The sequence below is a fragment of the Schistocerca piceifrons genome, chromosome 2, assembly GCF_021461385.2.
Source record: "Schistocerca piceifrons isolate TAMUIC-IGC-003096 chromosome 2, iqSchPice1.1, whole genome shotgun sequence".
Lineage (NCBI taxonomy): Eukaryota > Metazoa > Arthropoda > Insecta > Orthoptera > Acrididae > Schistocerca > Schistocerca piceifrons.
Window position 1 is genome coordinate 753,830,385 of NC_060139.1, and position 20,798 is coordinate 753,851,182.

Below are 20,798 nucleotides of genomic sequence, written 5' to 3' on the forward strand. Positions count from 1 at the left end.
TTTTTTTAGTGATGATTCTGTGGTCCTCTTCTGGTGGGATTTAGTATTTTGATATTTCTCTATCTTACGGTATTCACTGCTTGAAAGCTGAAGTAAGTGCAGGTACTTTAACGCCACGAACAGTAAAGAGATCAGAGGTGGCATTTAAGTGTGGCAGCATGTCTGCGTACCTCAAGCACGGTAGCTTGGCCAGCACACTGCTGCTCTGAAATTTGACAAAAGACTGAGGAGGCTTGAGGGGGGGGTGGGGGGCTAGGTCATGTAGTCGTGCTCAGTTCACAGGCTCCTGTCAAATTCACCCGAGCCTGGATGTGACATCGTGCAAGCGGTTACAACTCAACTCACACACAGATTAGCTAGCTTTGCACAGATTTGTATATGTAGTGTATAAACCACACAACTTACAGCGGAGCGTAATACACTGACTTGCAGACCACAGCAGCGCAGTTCAACTGATATAATGATTGACTAGGCAAATAATATATTTAATTAGTCATGGAGCCAAGAAGGTATCTGTAACAAACTTTCACCATATCTTTAATAACAACTGTAATAACTACCATACAAAAGTGCACATCTTGATGCACTGAGTGAGCTACCTGCATGATTACTTACATACTTAATTAGCAAATGAGAATAGACTGAACCACATGTTTAATTAGTCAGCATAATTAACTACTAGAGACAGTTATGAACATCGTGGTATCATGTGGTGGTAAACGGAACTACATCTCATGAAAAACAGATCACAAGAATTTTAGGTTTGATCAAGAATTTTAATTAGTTAATCAGAATTTATCGTAGTTTTGCCTGTAATTCAAACAACACTAATGACATATTAATTTAGATAGCAGCAATGGAGAGAGATACCTTTTCCTACATAACTTATGTGTCATTCAAGTGTGTATTGTGAGCAAACTACATCACCTAATTTTTACTGTAATAAACCTTTAAATCAGCTCTTCAGTACACTTCTGGTGACACACCTAGCTTTAAGATTGCATTTCTGTATCTGAAGTTTTAACTTGCACCCATGATCTCTCTAATCTGCTGAACAGCATAGATTCTCAGAAATTGGAGGGGCAGGAGAACTACCTTGTAAAAAGAGTGCCACCACCTTTAGTTTGGAGCAGTTGTCCAGGTGCAGATGAAGAGGCATGAGCCGTGCTTCTCTGAGTAGGAGGCAGGGACAATTTGGCTGCACCTTTTCACAGACTTAAAAAGTTTTTTTTAGCGACAGCAAGAGTGAAAAGTTAGTATTGTTTCATCAGTGGAACTCGTAATTTTCCAATGTGAGGCGGTCTGGACATAGAATAACACCACATCGGATAAAATTCTACCTAAATCAGCTGAATTAAGCTCTGAATATTTTTACTTCAGTTGGCACTTATAAAATTTTGTCGAGCATTTGACATACTCATATTTGTTATGAGCAGATCTAGTCTGCTTTTAGAATAATCTCGTCAGCAGTGGAACTCTAAATTTTGATTGTTCAGTGGGAACTCTATTGTACAACTGTTGACACTTAGGATAATTTCATCATGTGTTGAATGGACCTGTGTTTATCACGATTAGTGCGAATCTGGACACACAACATTTTGGGACATTACATTCACGCACTTTAATTTTGCAGTGTTCATGGATTTATTTTAAAAATCTATAGTGAATTTCAAACCACTATATGGGGTCAAGTTATTTTTTGATCTGTGTAGTAACAGTGGAAAGAATTCGCCAGTATACCATTTAATATGCACATCTGATGAATAAATTGTGTTTGGTATGGAACTTTAGACTCGCTGTTGGGTGTCATTATTTGCATGCTGCACCTACAAACCATTCTGATTTTCTGTATCCGGAAAATTAATTTGAAATTTATTTCTGAATAAATGACATGCTCAGTCTCTAAAGCCTACAACAGCGATATAAGGGAAAGACTATACGTAATTTTATTACTGTGCAGTCGTACCATTCACTGAAAGGAACGTTATTTGGTTGCAGATGTTGAACAGTGATGGACGGGTTTCTAACCTCTGCTTGTCTTTTGCGTAGACAGATGGTCAGTTATCGTAGGCAGATGCTTGAGTGAAGTATGCCACAAGGTATTCTGCAGTTACTGTAGGACTAAATTAATAATGCTATCTAAGAGGATACTGTTAATACTGGCTGCTATCTGGCAACCACAGATGTAATAAAACTTGGTCGATAGCAGCGAAGAGGAGGTATAGGCTCTTACAGTAGCAACATACCTTTCCCTAGATTCGTTCTTCTAGTGTTTTATATGGTAGTGAAACCAGGCATTTTTAATGGGAATAATGGCATCCACTAATGGGTGGTACTTTTGTTGTTAGAGCTGCTGCTTGCAATCTTTGATTGCCTTAGCAATTTTTGTGTGTCCACTGTGGGATTGGTTCTGATGAGATCTTCTTGAAGAAGGTGGGTTGATTAATTCTGCTGCTTTTAGCACTGAAGTAGTAGCATCCTGTAGTGCGGCATCAATATTCCCCTGTAGAGTAGCACTGGATTTGTAGGGCAGTTTTCAAAGCATGCCAAGGGCAGCACTGAAAGCATGCCAATTGATTTTCTTGAAGGCTCATCATTGACTGTCACTAATGGGGGGGGGGAAAAAAGGTATGTGGGGGCCATGACAATAAAAAAACTGGTGGCTCTTGTATACGCCATTGTGTACCTGTCATTAGATCTGACTAAGAACGTGGGCTACACATAGACACTACTGCTCACGGTTAAGACATAAACTGACAATGTTTCAGTTTAAATTAATGAGAATATTGCAATTTTAGATTCTTGTAAAATTTAAAAGTTTTTCGAGCAGGAAATGATTCCATTACACAGTGTGTACATTAAGTCCAGGAACACTTTCAGTTATTTATTGCACAATAACTAAACAGCGTACAGATGCCACACATATTTCATTTTGAAGAGAAACCCTGAAAGTTTTCTTACAAACATTCAATATGTGAACAATGAGTGACTCGGCAGACGTCAATACGGTAATTGAATTCTTGGCATACCTGTCCCAGCATGGCATCGTCGACTGTGGCAGTCGCTTCCCGCATTTTCTCCCGGAGCTCTGCTACATCACGTGGTAGAGGCGGTACATACACCAGATCTTTAATATGTCCCCACAGAAAAAAGTTGCATGGAGTGATATCTGGTGATCGGCGAGACCATTTCATGAAACAGCTCGCTCTGCACCTGAACTCACCATGTTTGCGACTAGCGCTGACTATCGGCAAATTATCAAACTACATTGTGGCGGTATACGTGGGGGGGGGGGGGGGGGGACAACTTTCAGGATCTCTCTTCAAAATGACATACGTATGATATCTGTACAATGTTTGGTTGTTGTGCAATAAATAATTGAAAGTGTTCCCCGACAAAGTACACCCTGTATTGCCATGAACTACGGCACATGCAGTGTGGTGTAGTTGTTAGTGTCGTTGGCTGGCATGCTGTGGGCCGGTGGTTCTTACCCAACCACAAGTAGTTATCTGTTATTTTGTATTTATCACTTCTGGAAGGTTGTTGAAATATTTTATGTTTGAATATCTGGAATATCTACGTTGTTTAAATAATACCATTCTCGAATATATTCGATGTTTGTATAAATAACTTTACTCTTTGTCCAGAAGATCAGTTGTATTCTGGTCATGCACTGGTATCAGTAACAAACTTGCTTTCTGTTCTAAGTATTGTGAAGTACTTCACAACTGATCCTGCCTTCGGATTTGAACTGGATTGTGGTTTTGACATGACATTGTTTGGTGGAGACCAGGTAATTCAAAACATCTGTTCTCACTGTGGCTCCAATTAGGTAATGTAAAAGCCATTGCATACATGGACATGAACGTCGGGCATCCATCAGTGTTTTCCAGAGATTGAGATGCCAACAAAATGGAGGAATGGATTCAACTGATTCACAAAATATAAATGGAGGGATGATATATCGTCTTTGTCAAACTTATACTTTTAGTTATTCAACACAGCCCAGCACTGGTTTGAGAACAACGAAGAGAAGCTCAACAGCCAAGACCAAATTCCAGGCCAAGCTGAAGAAAACATTTAGTGATAACCAACAGCAAGTCCACTTAGCAGAACAATTTAAGAACAAGGTTCAAAACTTTACGAATCTTTACATAACATACAGTAGAGATGAAGTTACATTAAGCTCTGCCTCATACAATTTTAAAGCCACACAGTAAGCAGTTTTTAAAAACATAGTTGTCAATTTTATTTTTATAGATTAATTTTTATGTAACAACTGTATCCTATTTTTTAAGAAATGACTAAGTTCTATTTGTAGATCCGACTAAGTTTTAGTTGGCACGTCCAATTGCACATTATGCCACCTTAAAGATCACAGACTGTTACTTAAGATAGATTGGCTCACTAAACAGCACTAATTATGGTACATGTGTACTCGTGAATTGACAGGATATAGTGTATAAAGATTTTATATGTGGTGTGTCTTCATTTTGTTTTACACAATGTAATATTGTATTTCTGGTACAAATATTACTTTTCATTTGTTCTGTTTAACTGGCTGAAATGGGTTAAGGTGCATATTTCTAAAAAATAAAAATATAAATAGTGATCGAGACAGACAGTTATATTCAACAGATATAATAATCACCGACCGTTACAATTATTTTATTGTCACTTTCAGAAAGAACCAAATATTTTTTTTTTATAAAAGAAGCTCTCGTTGAAAAAATGATAAAGTTCAGAGGTGCACAGATTCCAATCATAAAGTACTCATCACAGAGACATCATGAAACAACTTCGCTTTAAATTTTCATAGAAGCATTTTCACCACTACCACTTAACTCATTCTTCAGTTCTTTGATGTAAGTAAGTGCAGTAATCTTACTCACAGAAATCTTGATAGGAACAAAAATGTGAGAGCAGAAGAAAATGTTCATCTTCTTCCCATAAAACACACACACACACACACACACACACACACACACACACACACACACACACACACACACACGGGTGAGGGGGGAATCTTGCAAAAGAGCATTTGAAGGTACTAATGCTATCTAGAAAGGAAAGGCATTGTAAGAAGGGAAGTATACAAATATATGACAGCTGCAGTGAATTATAGCAAGATTATGAAGTAAGAAACCAGCAAGTTTGTTACAAGCTTACGCTGGTCCCTGTCACAACATCTGAATGGGTGCACAGCTCTGTTTGTCTGTATGCCTTCAAACCTAACAGCCATTTCCCACATATGGCATTATGAGTATCCTCACAATGCTCATTTCATTCTATGTAATGCATGGTTGTTCTGTAACAGAACACAAAACAAAATTTTTCATTGAATTCTGCATCATTACTGAGAATATTCCAATATACTTTCTTTTTAATTAATAATTGGATGATTGACAAAATTAATTTCAAAATTAACTGCACATTTTAATAACAACCTGACAGTGACGTAAAAATATCTACATTAGCATGCTCTTAGAAATTGCCATAGAATAATTTCCAAATGAAATGATTTTTCAACTTCAGACGCAACATTTATTTGTGATACCTTCTTGGTCACACGTTTGAGTAGAGTGAAAACAAGGTTTCCTTTAAATTACACAATGGGTTTTTGTCTAAATTTTCATAGCCAAAGAAACAGTCGCAATGGACAAATGTGTTATCAAACTGACCAGCATGGTGTCTAGTTTTGCAAAAAAAAAAAAAAAAAAAAAAAAAAAAAAAAAAAAAAAAAAAAAAAAAAAAAAAAAAAAAAAAAAAAAGGTTTAATCACTTGAAAGTAATAAGGATAATTAAGAAAAATTTAATTAGTGAATTGAGAGAAAATTGAAATATTTCACGAGCAGCTGCTGCTCATGTCAAAAAGTTCATCTCTTAGAGGTAAAGCTATTTTGCGTGTAAAACGTCGCATCTGTCTGCTACTGCAGTCTAAATGGCTCCCTTTGAATCAGGTATTAAATTCTGGATATCTCGAGAATAAAATATGATAGGAAAGCATATGAGGGTGAAAAATATCATGATTTCCCGGGAAATAGACAAGAGAAACATCTGACACTCTTGGAATAAGGCTGAAAATCATGTGCAGCAAGTAATGTGCTGACTGAGAATTTAAAGTTCACGCACACACGTACATGTACACACATATACACACACACAAACACTGTCTCGGGCTGCTAGGGCCAGAGACAGTGGTCACGTGTGCGTGTGTGCGTGTGTGTGTGTGTGTGTGTGTGTGTGTGTGTGTGTGTGTGTCAGAAGAATTGGTTGGTTGGTTTGGGGAAAGGGACCAAACAGCAAGGTCATTGGTCTCATTGGATTAGAGAAGCTGTCAACTTGGCTGTGACGCACATATTTCAAAGGTTACAATGTGGAGAGCACTGGTGGAGAAGTAACTTGCAATGAATGCAAGCAATGTTGCCTATGATTATGAATCTGGAGTTCAGTTCTATCTACAAATTATCCAGTGTGGTACTGCTGTGCTGAACTTCCTCTAGATTGTATTGCTCAGTTTGATATTTTGCTGTGTGCCTAAATTGTTGCAATAAGTAAGGTGTACAACATTTAAATAAAAAGTTAAATATTAATTTACAACCATTAGTTACCTACCTAAATGTGCTCAGCTTAGGATTCTCTACCTTCTGTATAATTTTGATCTTATAGGTTTTGAAGGCACTGTACAATCTTCGGAAAACAGCATTAAAAAAAAATAAAATAAATAAATAAAAAAAATAAAAAAATAAAAAAATAAAGTTTCATCATAAGAATTATTTTAACCATTAAAAAAGGATGTTGCAATCGTTGTCAATCTTCTGCCTTTCACGTTGTCCCCAATAAGTACTTACTGAGCAATATCAAGTTGCATTTAAGGCTCCCATTTCATTCTGATGATGACAAAATGCAAGCACACATTTATTCTTGTTTACTCATTTCTGTTTTTCAGTTTTTTACATTGTGAGAGGGTGATTTGATTGTATGGATAAATGTGTCGAACACTGAATTTCATTCTATCCTACAAAAATATGTGATTTCCATCAGTTAGTCATTTCTCAATTTGAAAATATGTGACAATTTAATGTGCATTGTCCCGTGCACATTCCACTCAGAGAGACTGCATGTCACAGTCACAGAAATTTTCAAATTAGGATTCAGGAACTAGGTCATAGAGCCACCTGCAGCTTGTATGTTTTTCTCTGCAAAGTTAGCCTCAGTAGCAGCGCCTCTGTCAAAACTGGCTGAAGAGTTGGTGGTGGAAACTATCTACTGTCAAAAATTTAGTCCACATAAAAAATTGCAGTTCAAATGCTTTACTTGCAGTTGGATGCTGAATGAGCTACTGTTCATAGCCAGTTCGAGACTCAACTAATTATGCACCAATGAACAAGTAACCACATACTGCACTCAGTGAATGTTGTCTGAATGCAGTAACTTAACCATAATGTAATCAATCACAACTGTTCCCTTGAGACAAGTAAATCATTAACATACTTACTCTATAAGTCATTCCTTACACTGCCCTTCCAAGCAGATACACATATCACAATATGCAATAGGCACAGTATCAGTCTTGAAAAACAACACTCTTCATGACATAGTTCTAATGTCAGAGTTGGTGATAATCATTGCCGAAATTTGACACAGTCCATGAGAATAATTACACACCCACATTCCAATTAACTATCTAAAAAAAAGTCACTAAATTACTGAATGAACTACGGAATACAAAATTTAGATAGATGGTAGGAGATGACAATTTATGTTGGATTGGGACCGGAACCCAGATCTCCTGCTTAAAGCTAGCAGCTGCTTTAACCACCTCAGCCATCTACTCACACTTCCTGTCCGACCCGAATTCTCAACTTGTCACATGCTAGTAGCATCCACTGTCCATGCACGTACTTCCTCGCAGCAAGTCCTGTATTCCATAAACAGGCTCAGACCCTGTTGTGCACCCGCAATGAAGTAATGAAGGCAGTCACACACACACACACAAAACCACACGCAGTATGTTCGCTTTTTTGAAGAAGTCCTGAACCAGACTGGGGACCTGGATGAGGAGGAACCAGCCGAGGAGAATTAAATGTTTCCCTCTATTATAACTCGTGTGTGTGTGTGTGTGTGTGTTCTTTTCTAAGTTTACAATAATTGAAACTGAATACTTATTTATTCCAGATTTTTCAGAAATTACAATCAAAAATTTAGATTTCTGAATACCTGAACAGAGGATGGAGATTTGTTTAAACATGAACTTTCACATACAGTGACAATTTCTATTTAGTTATATTGGGTTATTTGCACAAATATGCCATTCTATTTCAGTAACACTGCTTTACCCAAGGATATTAATTATTTTGGAATTAAATGGGTGCAGGTTTTGCTAATATATATTGAGCACTTGTTGTATGAATACTTTATTTATTTCTACAGCTTTTTCCTCTGCTGTATCAGGAAGTCAGTAACCGTGTACACGTTTATTTATAAACAAAGCTTGAAATTACTGATATTTTTAACTGATGTGGTCTTTAGCCAAACTAACTGATTTAGAATAACTAATAGAATGAACCATATAACAAATTTGAGTTGAATTAGGCTTGATTCTGGAACTCCAGTTTTAATGTCCCCAGGACGTATTATGTCCAAGGTCCTATCTAAGATGTAATAAACTTGGAAATATATATATATATATATTTTATTTTTGGAAGGAAGAAAACATAGCAGATGGGTATAGCTGCCCATCTTGCTACATCTCACTTCCATTCTTTTTCTTTTCTTTCTACCTTGGGTACCCACAACAAAGATCACGAACAATACACAGAGACACCCACACCTGATGCAATATTCAAAGCAGTGAGGTATGATGAGCCACGGCAGCGCATTTTAACAATGCATCAGTATTTCCACATATCTCCATGGCTCAGAGTAGCTATTAGCTTCTTTTACAGTATCACTTAAGGAAAAGGTAAAGCAATTTTTGGTAGGGCTGCAGATTAATAAATCTGCTAAATATATAACAAAAGAAATCAAAAATATTTAAACCAAACTTACTCCCTTTTTGAAGCAGAAGAAATTAAATACATGCTAGAAATGAAATGATGGAGTAATACTTTGGACTACATTTGGAAATGTGTACCAAAATGTTGTGCAAGAAAAATCTCTCAGAACAACATAGCGGCTACTCCCGATCAGGAAACAATTTTTTTCCCCATTCACTGATGAACGTATTAACATCAGACACAGCTAAAAATCTATAATACTTACATGTTCTCAATCTAGTGTTGCGGACATTCATCACTATGTATGAATACAGCAGTTTACACAAAGACATAGATGAAGTTTACGTGAATGTAGTTGAGCACAACAACTAGGTATAAATTTTGTTTCCAATGTTGAAGTCTTAACAAATCTTCTACCACAGTTATTTTAATTTTAGTAGTACTTAATATTCAGTTATATGAGTATGGTGATGAGCATAGTGTCTCAGGGGTAAATCTTGTATGTTCTGTACATTTTCTTGAGAAATCCTATACAAGTATCCTGACATGGATGCTGAACAAATACAAAATAAAACAAATTTAGTACCTTCTATCAAACATCAGAAGTTTTATTAATAAATATGATAAATTTCTCACATCCATGCAGCAAAATGAAATGTAGGTGGAATGTCATTAGATGTGTTGGGCATATCAGAACATTACAAGGAAACCACTGAAACTAGATAGATTCATTTTGATGAATACAGGCTAATATCGTACTACAATAGAGTCAGTAGGAATACAAAAGGAGTGGATATGAATGGAAAAAATGCAGTAAAAACCAGGCCCTTTAGCCTAATAAATTTTGTGTTTAACAACTACGAGTGCTCCACCAAGAGTGGTTCAGGAAACAAACAAGCTTCTGCCACCAGTAGGAACTATCTCACACTCCACAAAGCAGCTGGAGACAGTTTAATATGGTTTTACAGATGTAACTGAAGGAACATTGTTTGTGGAGACTTTAATGTTGATTTAATGCCAGGTAGTACTATCTAGTGTTTTGGACGTCCAGATTTGCATTATCTGCCACAATAGACATAGTACAACTCCCAATGACAATTTGTTTCATGGCTCCTACTACCTTCTGTGAGTTGGATACAAAATTAATAGTGAATGGTTTCTTTCTAGTTATTTTTGTTCCAAGAACTACAAAATTCACACCACAGCAGCATGGGCTCGATGCCAATAACTGTTACATCTGATATTATGACAACTAGAATTACTGCTAAAATAACTGCGGATGTAATAATAGATATACCTCAACTGGTCCAAACATTCAGCTGTTTCTTCTATTTTAAGACAGTTCTTTCTTTGTTGTTTTGTTGGGTACAGGTGAATCAATGGAACTCTGTGATACAGTGGCAAATGGATATCGTCTTGAACAGCGTTCACCTCAATTACAGCTGAAAGTTCTGTGCAGTCAACTCCCAATACCTGAGTAACAGAATTTATTATTAACATTTAACTGAAAGGTAAAAGATGAAGAAACACACCAGAAGTAAACAAATCAACTGGTCACAGACACATTTAGCTATCATACTTGTAATTATACTGAAATTAAAATTATTCACTCTGATTAACTTGTGCACGATGTTTTAGTAGTAATCTCTGTCTTGCAAATTACCCTGTCTTCCACCTTCACAGCCCCAGGTCTTCAAATCTCGTCCGATGCAGTCCCCAGAAATCAGTCTTTCCTTCTCAAATCCTTTTCCTTCACCCTTCTTCCTTCCCCATCAACCCTTCTGCCTGAAGGAGGAGCCACTGGCTCCGAAAGCTTGCCAATCACAATAGTCTTTTATGTTTGTGTTCTGCTGCAGCTTGGTGAGTAAATTTTTTTATCTATCCAAATAATGTTATCGTAATTATATTGTTACCACATGATTACACATCATGTTTGCTCTCACTTAATATATTCCAGTGGAGAAGTATCGACTCAGTTTATGTATAAATGATTTATTCATTAGTTTTAAGTTTCCAGTTTTCATGTGACACATATATGGACGGATGATGCACGTCTTTGAGGTGGGATGGCGATCACAGTATTACAAGTTGCAGTACCTGAGTTAGCCTTGTATAACCTCCATGAGTTGGTGTCCCAGTATGGAGTAGCGCGGCACACCACTGTGTAAATGCATGCGCCGTAACTATGTTGAGGGACGACACAACGGAATATAAGATGTCGTAGGAATTATGAAAAATGTCATTCGCCTAATGTGGGTTTCTAATGTCCAATCTCAAACTGTACATTAAACCAACATTCCCTGTTAATCAATGCTGTAATACAAAAAGTGATTGTACATTGGTATACACTATACGGTGTTGCTGAAAGAAGAAACACTTCATATTCATTTTTAGTTGAAAATTGGCAAAGAGTATCAGTTTCAGCACTAGCACAACTGTAGCAATAACAATCAAGTTGCATGCGAAGAAAATTTTTTTACATTTGAAGCAGGTAAATACTGCAAGTTTCCCTTTCTTCAATCTATCTTCTAAAATTAGTTGTAGGTTCAGTATTGCCTCAGTCGTTCTTACATTTCTTCGGAACACAGTCAGATCACCCTCAGGTTGGATTATATCAGTCAAATTGTTGTTCTGCAGGTAACTGGTGTCCATATTTTGAGCCATTACTTCTTACAGCGACACTCCATTAATACACCTTTCATCACCTGGCTTCATAGGTATTGTATTATTACATTTTTTTAAATGTCTGGTGGCATTTTTGGTGTATCATATATCCCACACACCGGGTAGAACAGTTCTATTATGGTCGGTTCTTCCAAAGATCTTAACAACTCTCACAGAATGTTGAGTACATCACGTGCATTGTTTCAACAAAGGTCTTTCAGTGCTCTGACAAATTCCTGCAGTATTGCGTCAGTCCATCTCATTTTCATATGCCACTTGCACTTCCTTTCCATAATATTACCTTCAAGTTTCTTTCCTTTATAAAGCCATTCTATATATACTGATCTGCCAGAACATTATGACCACCTACCAGTGGGTCAGTGTGTCCGTCCTTGGCACGGATAACAGCAGTGATGTGTCGTGGTATAGAAGCAGTGAGGCCTTGGTAGTTTTGACGGGTGGAGTTGGTACCACCCTTGTCCACACAAGTCATGTAATACCCGTAAATTCTGGGGACGGGGCTGATGAGCTCTGACGCCACATTCGATCACATCCCAGATGTGATCGACTGGGTTCAGAACTGTCAAGTTGGGGGGCCAGCACATCAACTGGAGCTCGTCACTGTGTTCCATCACACTTCTGGCCTTGTGACACAGTGCATTATCTTGCTGAGAAAGGCCACTGCCATCCAGAAACATGATTGTCACTAAGGGGTGCACGAGGCCTGCAACCAGTGTATGATACTCCTTGGCCATCATGATGCCTTGCATGAGCTCCACTGGACCCATGGATGCCCACATGAATATTCCTCAGAGCATAATGGAGCCACCGCCAGCATGTCTCTGTCCTGAAGTATACTTGTAAAGGAGCTGTTCCCATTGTAGACGACGGATTTGCATGCTGCCATTGGCAAAATGAGGAAGGTATCAGGAGTCATCAGATCATGTAATAATCTACCACTGCACCAACAGCCAGCGCCTATGGTCATGTGTCCATTTCAGTTGTAGTTGCCAATGTCATGGTGTTAACAATGGCACATGCACGGGTGTTAACATTGGTACACGTACGGGTCGTCTGCTACAGAGGCCCATTGTTAGGAGTGTTCAATGCACTGTGTTTTCAGACACATTTGCACTCAGCACAACATTTTAGTCTGATGTTAGTTCCGCCACAATTCTCTGCCTGTCCTGTTTTACCAGTCTGCCCAGCCTACAATGTCTGACATCTGTAACGGAGGATGGTCACCCAATGCCACGATGTCTAGATGTGGTCTCACCTTGGTTTCACCATGTACTGAAGACATTCACCACAACAGTCCTCTAACACCTGACAAGTTGAGCAAATTTCCGAAATGCTCATGCTGAGCCTTCAGGCCATCACAATCTATCCCAGTCAAACTTAGATAGATCGCATGCCTTCCCCATTCTACACATGGACAGCATGTTCACTGATGTTACATACAACATGCATGTGGCTGACTAATACAGTCATTCTTCGCCAGGTGATATTGCTGTCGCCTGGACAGGTTTATTTTGGTAGTAGATCAGTGGTCATAATGTTCTGGCTGATCAGGGTATCTAGCTGACAGAATGGTTTGATTCCTCCACCTATAAGCTTTGCCATAGTGATCCCATCCCAGAAAACCAACATAACCTCCAATCCCTTCTGTGATCCTTAGGAATTACTCCCCTGAATTCATCCCTCACCTCACCTTAACAATATCCCACACACCCACCTTCTACACACTGCCAAAAATTTACAAACCCAACAAACCTGGGCCACCACTTAGCTGGTTATTGTACTCCTACTGACTTAATTTCCGCCCTTGTTGACCAATACCTACAACCAACTGCCTAAAATAATAACCTATTTCCTTCAATCGACCCTCTCCCTACTTGTCACTGTTGATGCCACCTCCTTATTCACCAACATCCTTCATGTACATGGCCTTGCTGCTATCGAACTCTACGTCTCCCAATGTGCTGAGTGCTATTGAAAAGGGATTTCAGATCGATTCCATATTCCTGGTTTTCCGAAAGGCTTTTGACATTGTACCACACAAGTGACTCTTAGTAAAATTTGCGTGCTTATGGAATATCGTCTCAGTTATGTGACAGGATTTGCGATTTCCTGTCAGAGAGGTCACAGTTCGTAGTAACTGACGGAAAGTCATCGAGTAAAACAGAAGTGATTTCAGTTGTTCCCCAAGGCAGTGTTATAGGCCCTTTGCTGTTCCTTATCTATATAAACAATTTGGGAGACAATCTGAGCAGCCATCTTCGGTTGTTTGCAGATGGCACTGTCGTTTATCGACTAATAAAGTCATCAGAAGGTCAAAACTAACTGCAAAAGGATTTAGAAAAAAATATCTGAATGGTGCGAAAAGTGGCAGTTGGTCCTAAATAACGAAAAGTGTGAGGTCATCCACATGAGTGCTAAAAGGAACTCGTTAAACTTTGGTTACACGATAAATCAGTCTAATCTAAAAGCTGTAAATTCAACTAAATACCTAGGTATTACAATTACAAACAACTTAAATTGGAAAGAACACATAGAAAATGTTGTGGGGAAGGCTAACCAAAGGCTGCGTTTTATTGGCAGGACACTTAGAAAATGTAACAGACCCACTAAAGAGATTGCTTACACTACGCTTGTCCGTCCTCTTTTAGAATACTGCTGCGTGGTGTGGGATCATTACCAGGTAGGACTGATGGAGTACATCGAAAAAGTTCAAAGAAAGGCAGCATGTTTTGTATTATTGCGAAATATGGGAGAGAGTGTCACAGAAATGATACAGGATTTGGGCTGTAAATCATTAAAAGAAAGGCATTTTTCGTTGCGACGGAATCTTCTCACAAAATTCCAATCACCAACTTTCTCCTCCGAATGCGAAAATATTTTGTCGACACCGACCTACATAGGGCGGAACAATCACCACAATAAAATAAGGGAAATCAGAGCTCACACGGGAAGATATAGGTGTTCATTCTTTCCGCGCACTATACGAGACTGGAATAATAGAAAATTGTGAAGGTGGTTTGATGAACCCTCTGCCAGGCACTTAAATGTGATTTGCAGAGTATCCGTGTAGATGTAGATGTCCTGAAGTTTCTAAACCCAATACCTCATCCCTCATATACATTACCAACTATATCGTCACACACAACTACTTCTCCTTTGAGGAGCAGGTATATAAACAGACCTGTGGCACGGCTTAGCACCCTCCTATGACAATCTTTTTATGAGTCATCTAGAGAAAACGTTCCTGGTCTTCCAAAACCCCAAACCCCTTATCTGGTTCAGGTTCCACCATCTCCAAGAATCAGTTACGTGGGAGCACTCCCCTTGTCACCCAATACCACCACAAATGGAAAAAATAACCATATCCTTAGCCAGGGCTTTGATTGTCTATAATCGTGCCTAAATCTTGGGACATCCTAAGCAAGCTCCTTCTCACCAATGGTAAAGTGGTAATCCATAGTCCACCCAACCTACACAACATACATCTATTCCCAAATCCTTGCCACAGGGGTCCTAGTCCTGTGGAATATCCGGATGCAAAACTTGTCAAATTCAACCATTCAGAATTTCCTATTTCAGTCCTGTCATAGGCTTATGCTATCCCATCAGAGGCAGGGCTAACTATGCAAGCAGCCTTGTCATATACAAACCCGGCTGCAATTGCTGCACACCAGTTTATGTCTGCATGACAACCAACCAAGTACCTGCCAGAGTGAATGGTCACTCCTAAAATAAGGCCAAAAATATAATTGCTCTCCCTCTGGCACAACATACTTGTGTTCAATGGCTGTTTCACAGCCTGTGGCATGCGGATATTCCACTCTAGCACCAGCTTTTCTTAACTAAGCAGACAGTAGTTAGCCTTCCAACAACTCTTTCCCTCTCACATCCTCTATCCGTTAGTTTCCCCTTCCTTTGTACTGTCACCCCTTCTCAATCCACACCTCAATGTCACTGTCATCATATGACAATTCATCAGCACTGTTATCTGTGTACCACATGCCTAGCCTGCTCTCCTGCTACCCCTTCTTACTGTGTAACTAGCCAGCAAACCTGCTGCCTCCCTCCAAGCTACCCATCCCCAAACACTCTTCCTGGTTCTTTCCTCTCTTCCCCTCTACCCACCCCATCTGATACAAGCCTCACCCCACTGTATATCAAAAACGAGCTCTGTATACTCACTTTAAATTTGCCAGTTGGTCCTACAATGTCATCTTGGAAGTCACTGTTCCTGTATAATCCAAAATTCACTACTGCCCATTTAAAACAGTAAACTCATTGCTCAAGACTTGTCAAGTACAAGTGAACTCTAGCAGCATAGAAAGGAGAGAGTGTACACCAGTTAGTAACTGAACACTCATGGTATTACTATTACATTAGCAACCGTTGGGCATTATGATCATTATATACCAATACAATGAGTGACTGGTTTGCAGTGAATCCAGGGCTAGCCTAAATGATTCATCAGTTTTCAAAGCACTGTTAATTGACAAATATACAATGTACAAAGACATTTTATACATGTAGACACTCACAAAGTTTAAAAAGCCCACCTCATGGCTCATGTGCACCCTAGATGGCAGGTCTGTGATAGCACTCTTACAAGATAGTGGCATTGCAGGAGAAGAGTTTTTGTGTCTCAGAATATGCAGAGAGTTCATCAGTTACAAGCATTCAGCATGCACTCTAACGCAAATACATAAAGCTGCACCTGGCCACCAGAACATTTTGCATTGATTTCACCAGTTTCATGACAATGGTTGTCTGTATAAAGGGAAAAGCACAGGACAACTGCCTGTCTCGGAGGAAATCATGGAGCATGTGAGACAGGGCTTTGTGCACAGCTCACAACAACCAACAATTCTTGCAAGCCGTGAATTCAGCATTCTGGAGCAAACAATGTGCAATGTTTTGCAGTGGCATTTGCATTTCAAACCCTACTGTTTGCAACTGTCACAGCACACGACTCCCGTTGATTATGCCTACCAATTCGAGTTTTGTAACCAAAATGCAGCAAGCTGTGGAAGATGATGACAACTTTGAGGGGAACATCGGTATTCAGTGACGAGATAGCTTTTAATCTGTAGGGAAATGTCAATTGTCACAATGTGAGAGTGTGGGGGTACCGAATTACCGTATGTCTATGTGGAATTTTTTTTTTTTTTTTTTTGTGGTTTTAGAGTGCACAACTGCAACGGTCATTAGCACCCAGACTACGTTAGGAATGCACCGCGAGTCACAAGTTTAAACAGCAACGAAACGGAAAACACGATAAAAGACAGACTGACAGGCATAGGATCAAAAAAAAGAAAACAGCATAATCAAATGTCCTTTGAGAGGGTTGTCAAATTGATAAAATGAAGAACGCGAGCAGCTGCTCGTGGGTCATCCGCTAAAATGGCTTCTACAGTACATGGCAGGCCAAGATCAAGACGCAGGGTGTTAAAATCCGGACAGGACGTTAAAATGTGGCGGACCATCAGCAATTGCCCACATGGGCAAAACGGCGCCGGCGCAGCCGTCAGCAGATGGCGATGGCTGAACCGGCAGTGTCCAATTCGTAACCGGGCCAAAACTACCTCCTCCCGCCGAGAAGGGCGTGAGGAGGACGTCCAAGCCACGGGAAGAGGTTTCAAGGCCCGAAGCTTGTAGTCTGTAAGTGCAGCCCAATCGGCATGCCACAGCGATAAAATGCGCCGACAAATGACCCTGCTACAATCTGACGAAGCGACACAACACGAAGCTGTCCGAGGCTGGAGGGCCGCAGCCTTGGCTGCGGCATCTGCAGCTTCGTTCCCAGGGATACCGACATGGCCAGGAACCCACATAAAGCTAACCGGAGAACCGACGTCCACCAGCTGCTGAAGAGAGCTTTGGATCCGGTGCACGAAAGGGTGAACTGGGTACGGATCACTGAGGCTCTGGATAGCGCTCAGGGAATCGGAGCAGATGACATATGCAGAATGTCGGTGGCGGCAGATGTAAAGAACAGCCTGGTAGAGGGCAAAGAGCTCAGCTGTGAAGACCGAACAATGGCCATGGAGCCGGTATTTGAAACTTTGTGCCCCGACAATAAAAGAACACCCGACCCCGTCATTGGTCTTTGAGCCATCTGTATAAATGAAGGTCATATGAATGAACTTCGAACGAAGTTCAACAAAACGGGAGTGGTAGACTGAACCGGGGGTAACCTCCTTCGGGAGCGAGCAGAGGTCAAGGTGGACGCGAACCTGAGCCTGGAGCCAAGGTGGCGCGTGGCTCTCGCACACTCGAAAGGTTGCAGGGAGTGAAAAATTAAGGTGTTGAAGGAGGCGACGAAAGCGAACTCCAGGGGATAGCAGGGCAGAGACATACAACCCATATTGACTGTCGAGAGAGTCATCAAAAAAGGAACGATAAGACGGGTGGTCGGGCATTGCCAGTAGCCGACAGGCATACCGACAAAGCAGTATATCGCGCCGGTAGGTGAGTGGCAACTCACCAGCGTCAGCATGAAGACTCTCGACGGGACTAGTATAAAACGCTCCGATCGCAAATCGTGAACCCCGATGTATGGAGTTGAGGCGGCGTAAGATGGATGGCCGTGCAGAGGAGTATACGAAGCTCCCATAATCCAGCTTGGAGCGGACGATCGACCGATATAGGCGAAGTAGGACGGTTCGATCCGCTCCCCACGACATACCACTGAGAACACGGAGGACATTTAGAGAACGGGCAGCCAAATATGACACATGTGGAGACCAACTAAGTTTCCTGTCAAATGTAAGACCTAAAAATTTTGTTGTCTCCACGAATGGGAGAGCAACGGAACCGAGTCGTAAGCACGGTGGGAGAAACTCTTTGTAGCGCCAGAAGTTAATACAGACCGTCTTCTCGGCAGAAAAATGGAAGCCATTGGCGACACTCCAGGAGTAAAGACGGTCAAGAGAACGCTGAAGACAGCGCTCCAGGAAACACGTACGCTGCGCGCTGCAATAGATGGTAAAATCGTCCACAAAAAGGGAGCCTGATACATCAGCTGGGAGGCAATCCATTATTGGATTGATTGCTATGGCGAAGAGAGCGACGCTCAAAACTGAGCCCTGTGGCACCCCATTCTCCTGGCGAAAGGTGTCTGACAGGACAGAACCCACACGTACCCTGAACTGTCGATCCATTAAAAAGGAACGAATAAAAAGAGGGAGGCGACCGCGAAGGCCCCATGTATGCATGGTGCGGAGAATGCCCGCACTCCAACAGGTGTCGTAAGCCTTCTCCAAATCAAAGAACACAGCCGCGGTCAGGCACTTCCGCAAGAAGTTATTCATAATGAAGGTCGACAAGGTAACCAGATGGTCAACAGCAGAGCGGCGCCTACGAAATCCACATTGTACAGTGGTAAGTAGGCGTCGAGACTCGAGCAGCCAAACCAATCGAGAGTTAACCATTCGCTCCATCACTTTACAGAGACAGCTGGTAAGCGAGATGGGTCGATAACTGGAAGGCAAGTGCTTGTCCTTCCCCGGCTTAGGAATCGGGACAACAATAGACTCGCGCCAGCATGCGGGAACATGTCCCTCAATCCAGATGCGATTGTAAGTATGAAGAAGAAAACCTTTACCCGCAGGAGAAAGGTTCTTCAGAATCTGAATATGAATAGAATCAGGCCCTGGAGCGGAGGACCGTGATCGGCCAAGTGCGTTTTCGAGTTCCCGCATGGTGAATGGGGCATTATAACTTTCACGATTCGAGGAGCGGAAGTTAGGTGGCCTAGCCTCCTCTGCCTGTTTGCGGGGGAGGAAGGCAGGGTGGTAATGAGCGGAGCTCGAAACCTCTGCGAAAAAGCGGCCAAAGGCATTGGAGACAGCCTCAGGGGCCACAAGGACGTCATTCACGACCGTCAAGCCAGAAACTGGTGAGTGGACCTTAGTGCCAGATAGCCGGCGCAGGCTACCCCAGACAACAGAAGAAGGAGTAAAACTGTTGAAGGTGCTTGTGAAAGCAGCCCAGCTGGCTTTCTTTAATAATACGACGACACTGTGCACGTAATCGTTTATAATTGATACAATTCGCCACTGTAGGGTGGCGTTTAAAGGTGCGTAAAGCACGTCGACGAGCACGTAAAGCGTCTCTACATGCTGCGGTCCACCAGGGGACCGGTACGCGACGTGGGGAAGAAGTAGGGTGAGGGATGGAATATTCAGCAGCAGTGAGAATGACTTCCGTGAGGTGTGCGACCTGACTATCGCAGCTTGTGAAGGTTTGATCCGGAAAGGTCGCCATGGAAGAGAAGAGCCCCCAGTCTGCTTTGGAGATGGTCCAACTAGATGAGCACGGAGAGGGGGTATGCTGCAGGAGATGGATAACACACGGGAAGTGGTCGCTCGAATATGTATCAGAAAGTGCATACCACTCAAACCGGCATGCAAGTTGGGGAGTACATATAGAGAGGTCTAAATGGGAATAGGTGTGAGATGTGTCCGAAAGAAAAGTAGGGGCGCCAGTATTGAGGCAGACAAGATTGAGCTGGTTGAAAAGGTCTGCTAACAGGGAGCCCCTCGGGCAGGATGCTGGAGAGCCCCAAAGGGGATGGTGGGCATTGAAGTCTCCAGTTAACAAAAATGGTGCAGGTAGCTGAGCAATAAGTTGCATCATGTCTGCCCTGGTAACGGCAGACGACGATGGAGTGTAAACAGTACAAATGGAAAATGTAAAAGTGGGGAGAGTAATGCGGATGGCAACTGCCTGCAGGCCGGTGTGCAACGTGATGGGATCGTAGTAAATATCATCCCGGACCAGCAACATAACCCCTCCATGGGCCGGGATACCTACCACAGGGGGTAGGTCAAAACGCACAGAGGTGTAGTGTGCCAAGGCAATTTGATCGCATGGGCGTAGCTTTGTTTCCTGGAGGGCTACGACGAGCGGACGGTGCAAGCGGAGCAGCAACTTCAAGTCCTCTCGGTTGGAGCGAATGCTGCAAATATTCCAGTGAATATGTGCCATCGTAAGAAAAAAAAGGAAGATGAAAGAAGGGGTCACCTCAAAGGCCGCTGAGGGCCTGGCTTCGAGCGAGCACTGCCGCCGCTATCAGTAGGCGGACAGTCATCGTCCATTGGGTCTATAGGTTCA

The 20,798-nt window shown here is 41.4% G+C and overlaps 1 protein-coding gene across 1 annotated transcript in view; it reads right to left on the minus strand.

The window, feature by feature from the left end:
• LOC124777530 (protein nessun dorma-like) overlaps window positions 1–20,798 on the minus strand; it is a 196,635-nt gene that overhangs the window by 137,562 nt on the left and 38,275 nt on the right. The window contains exon 2 of the mRNA XM_047252978.1: window positions 10,300–10,475. Coding sequence (XP_047108934.1) covers window positions 10,300–10,475 — 176 coding nt within the window. The remainder of the gene's footprint in view (window positions 1–10,299; window positions 10,476–20,798) is intronic.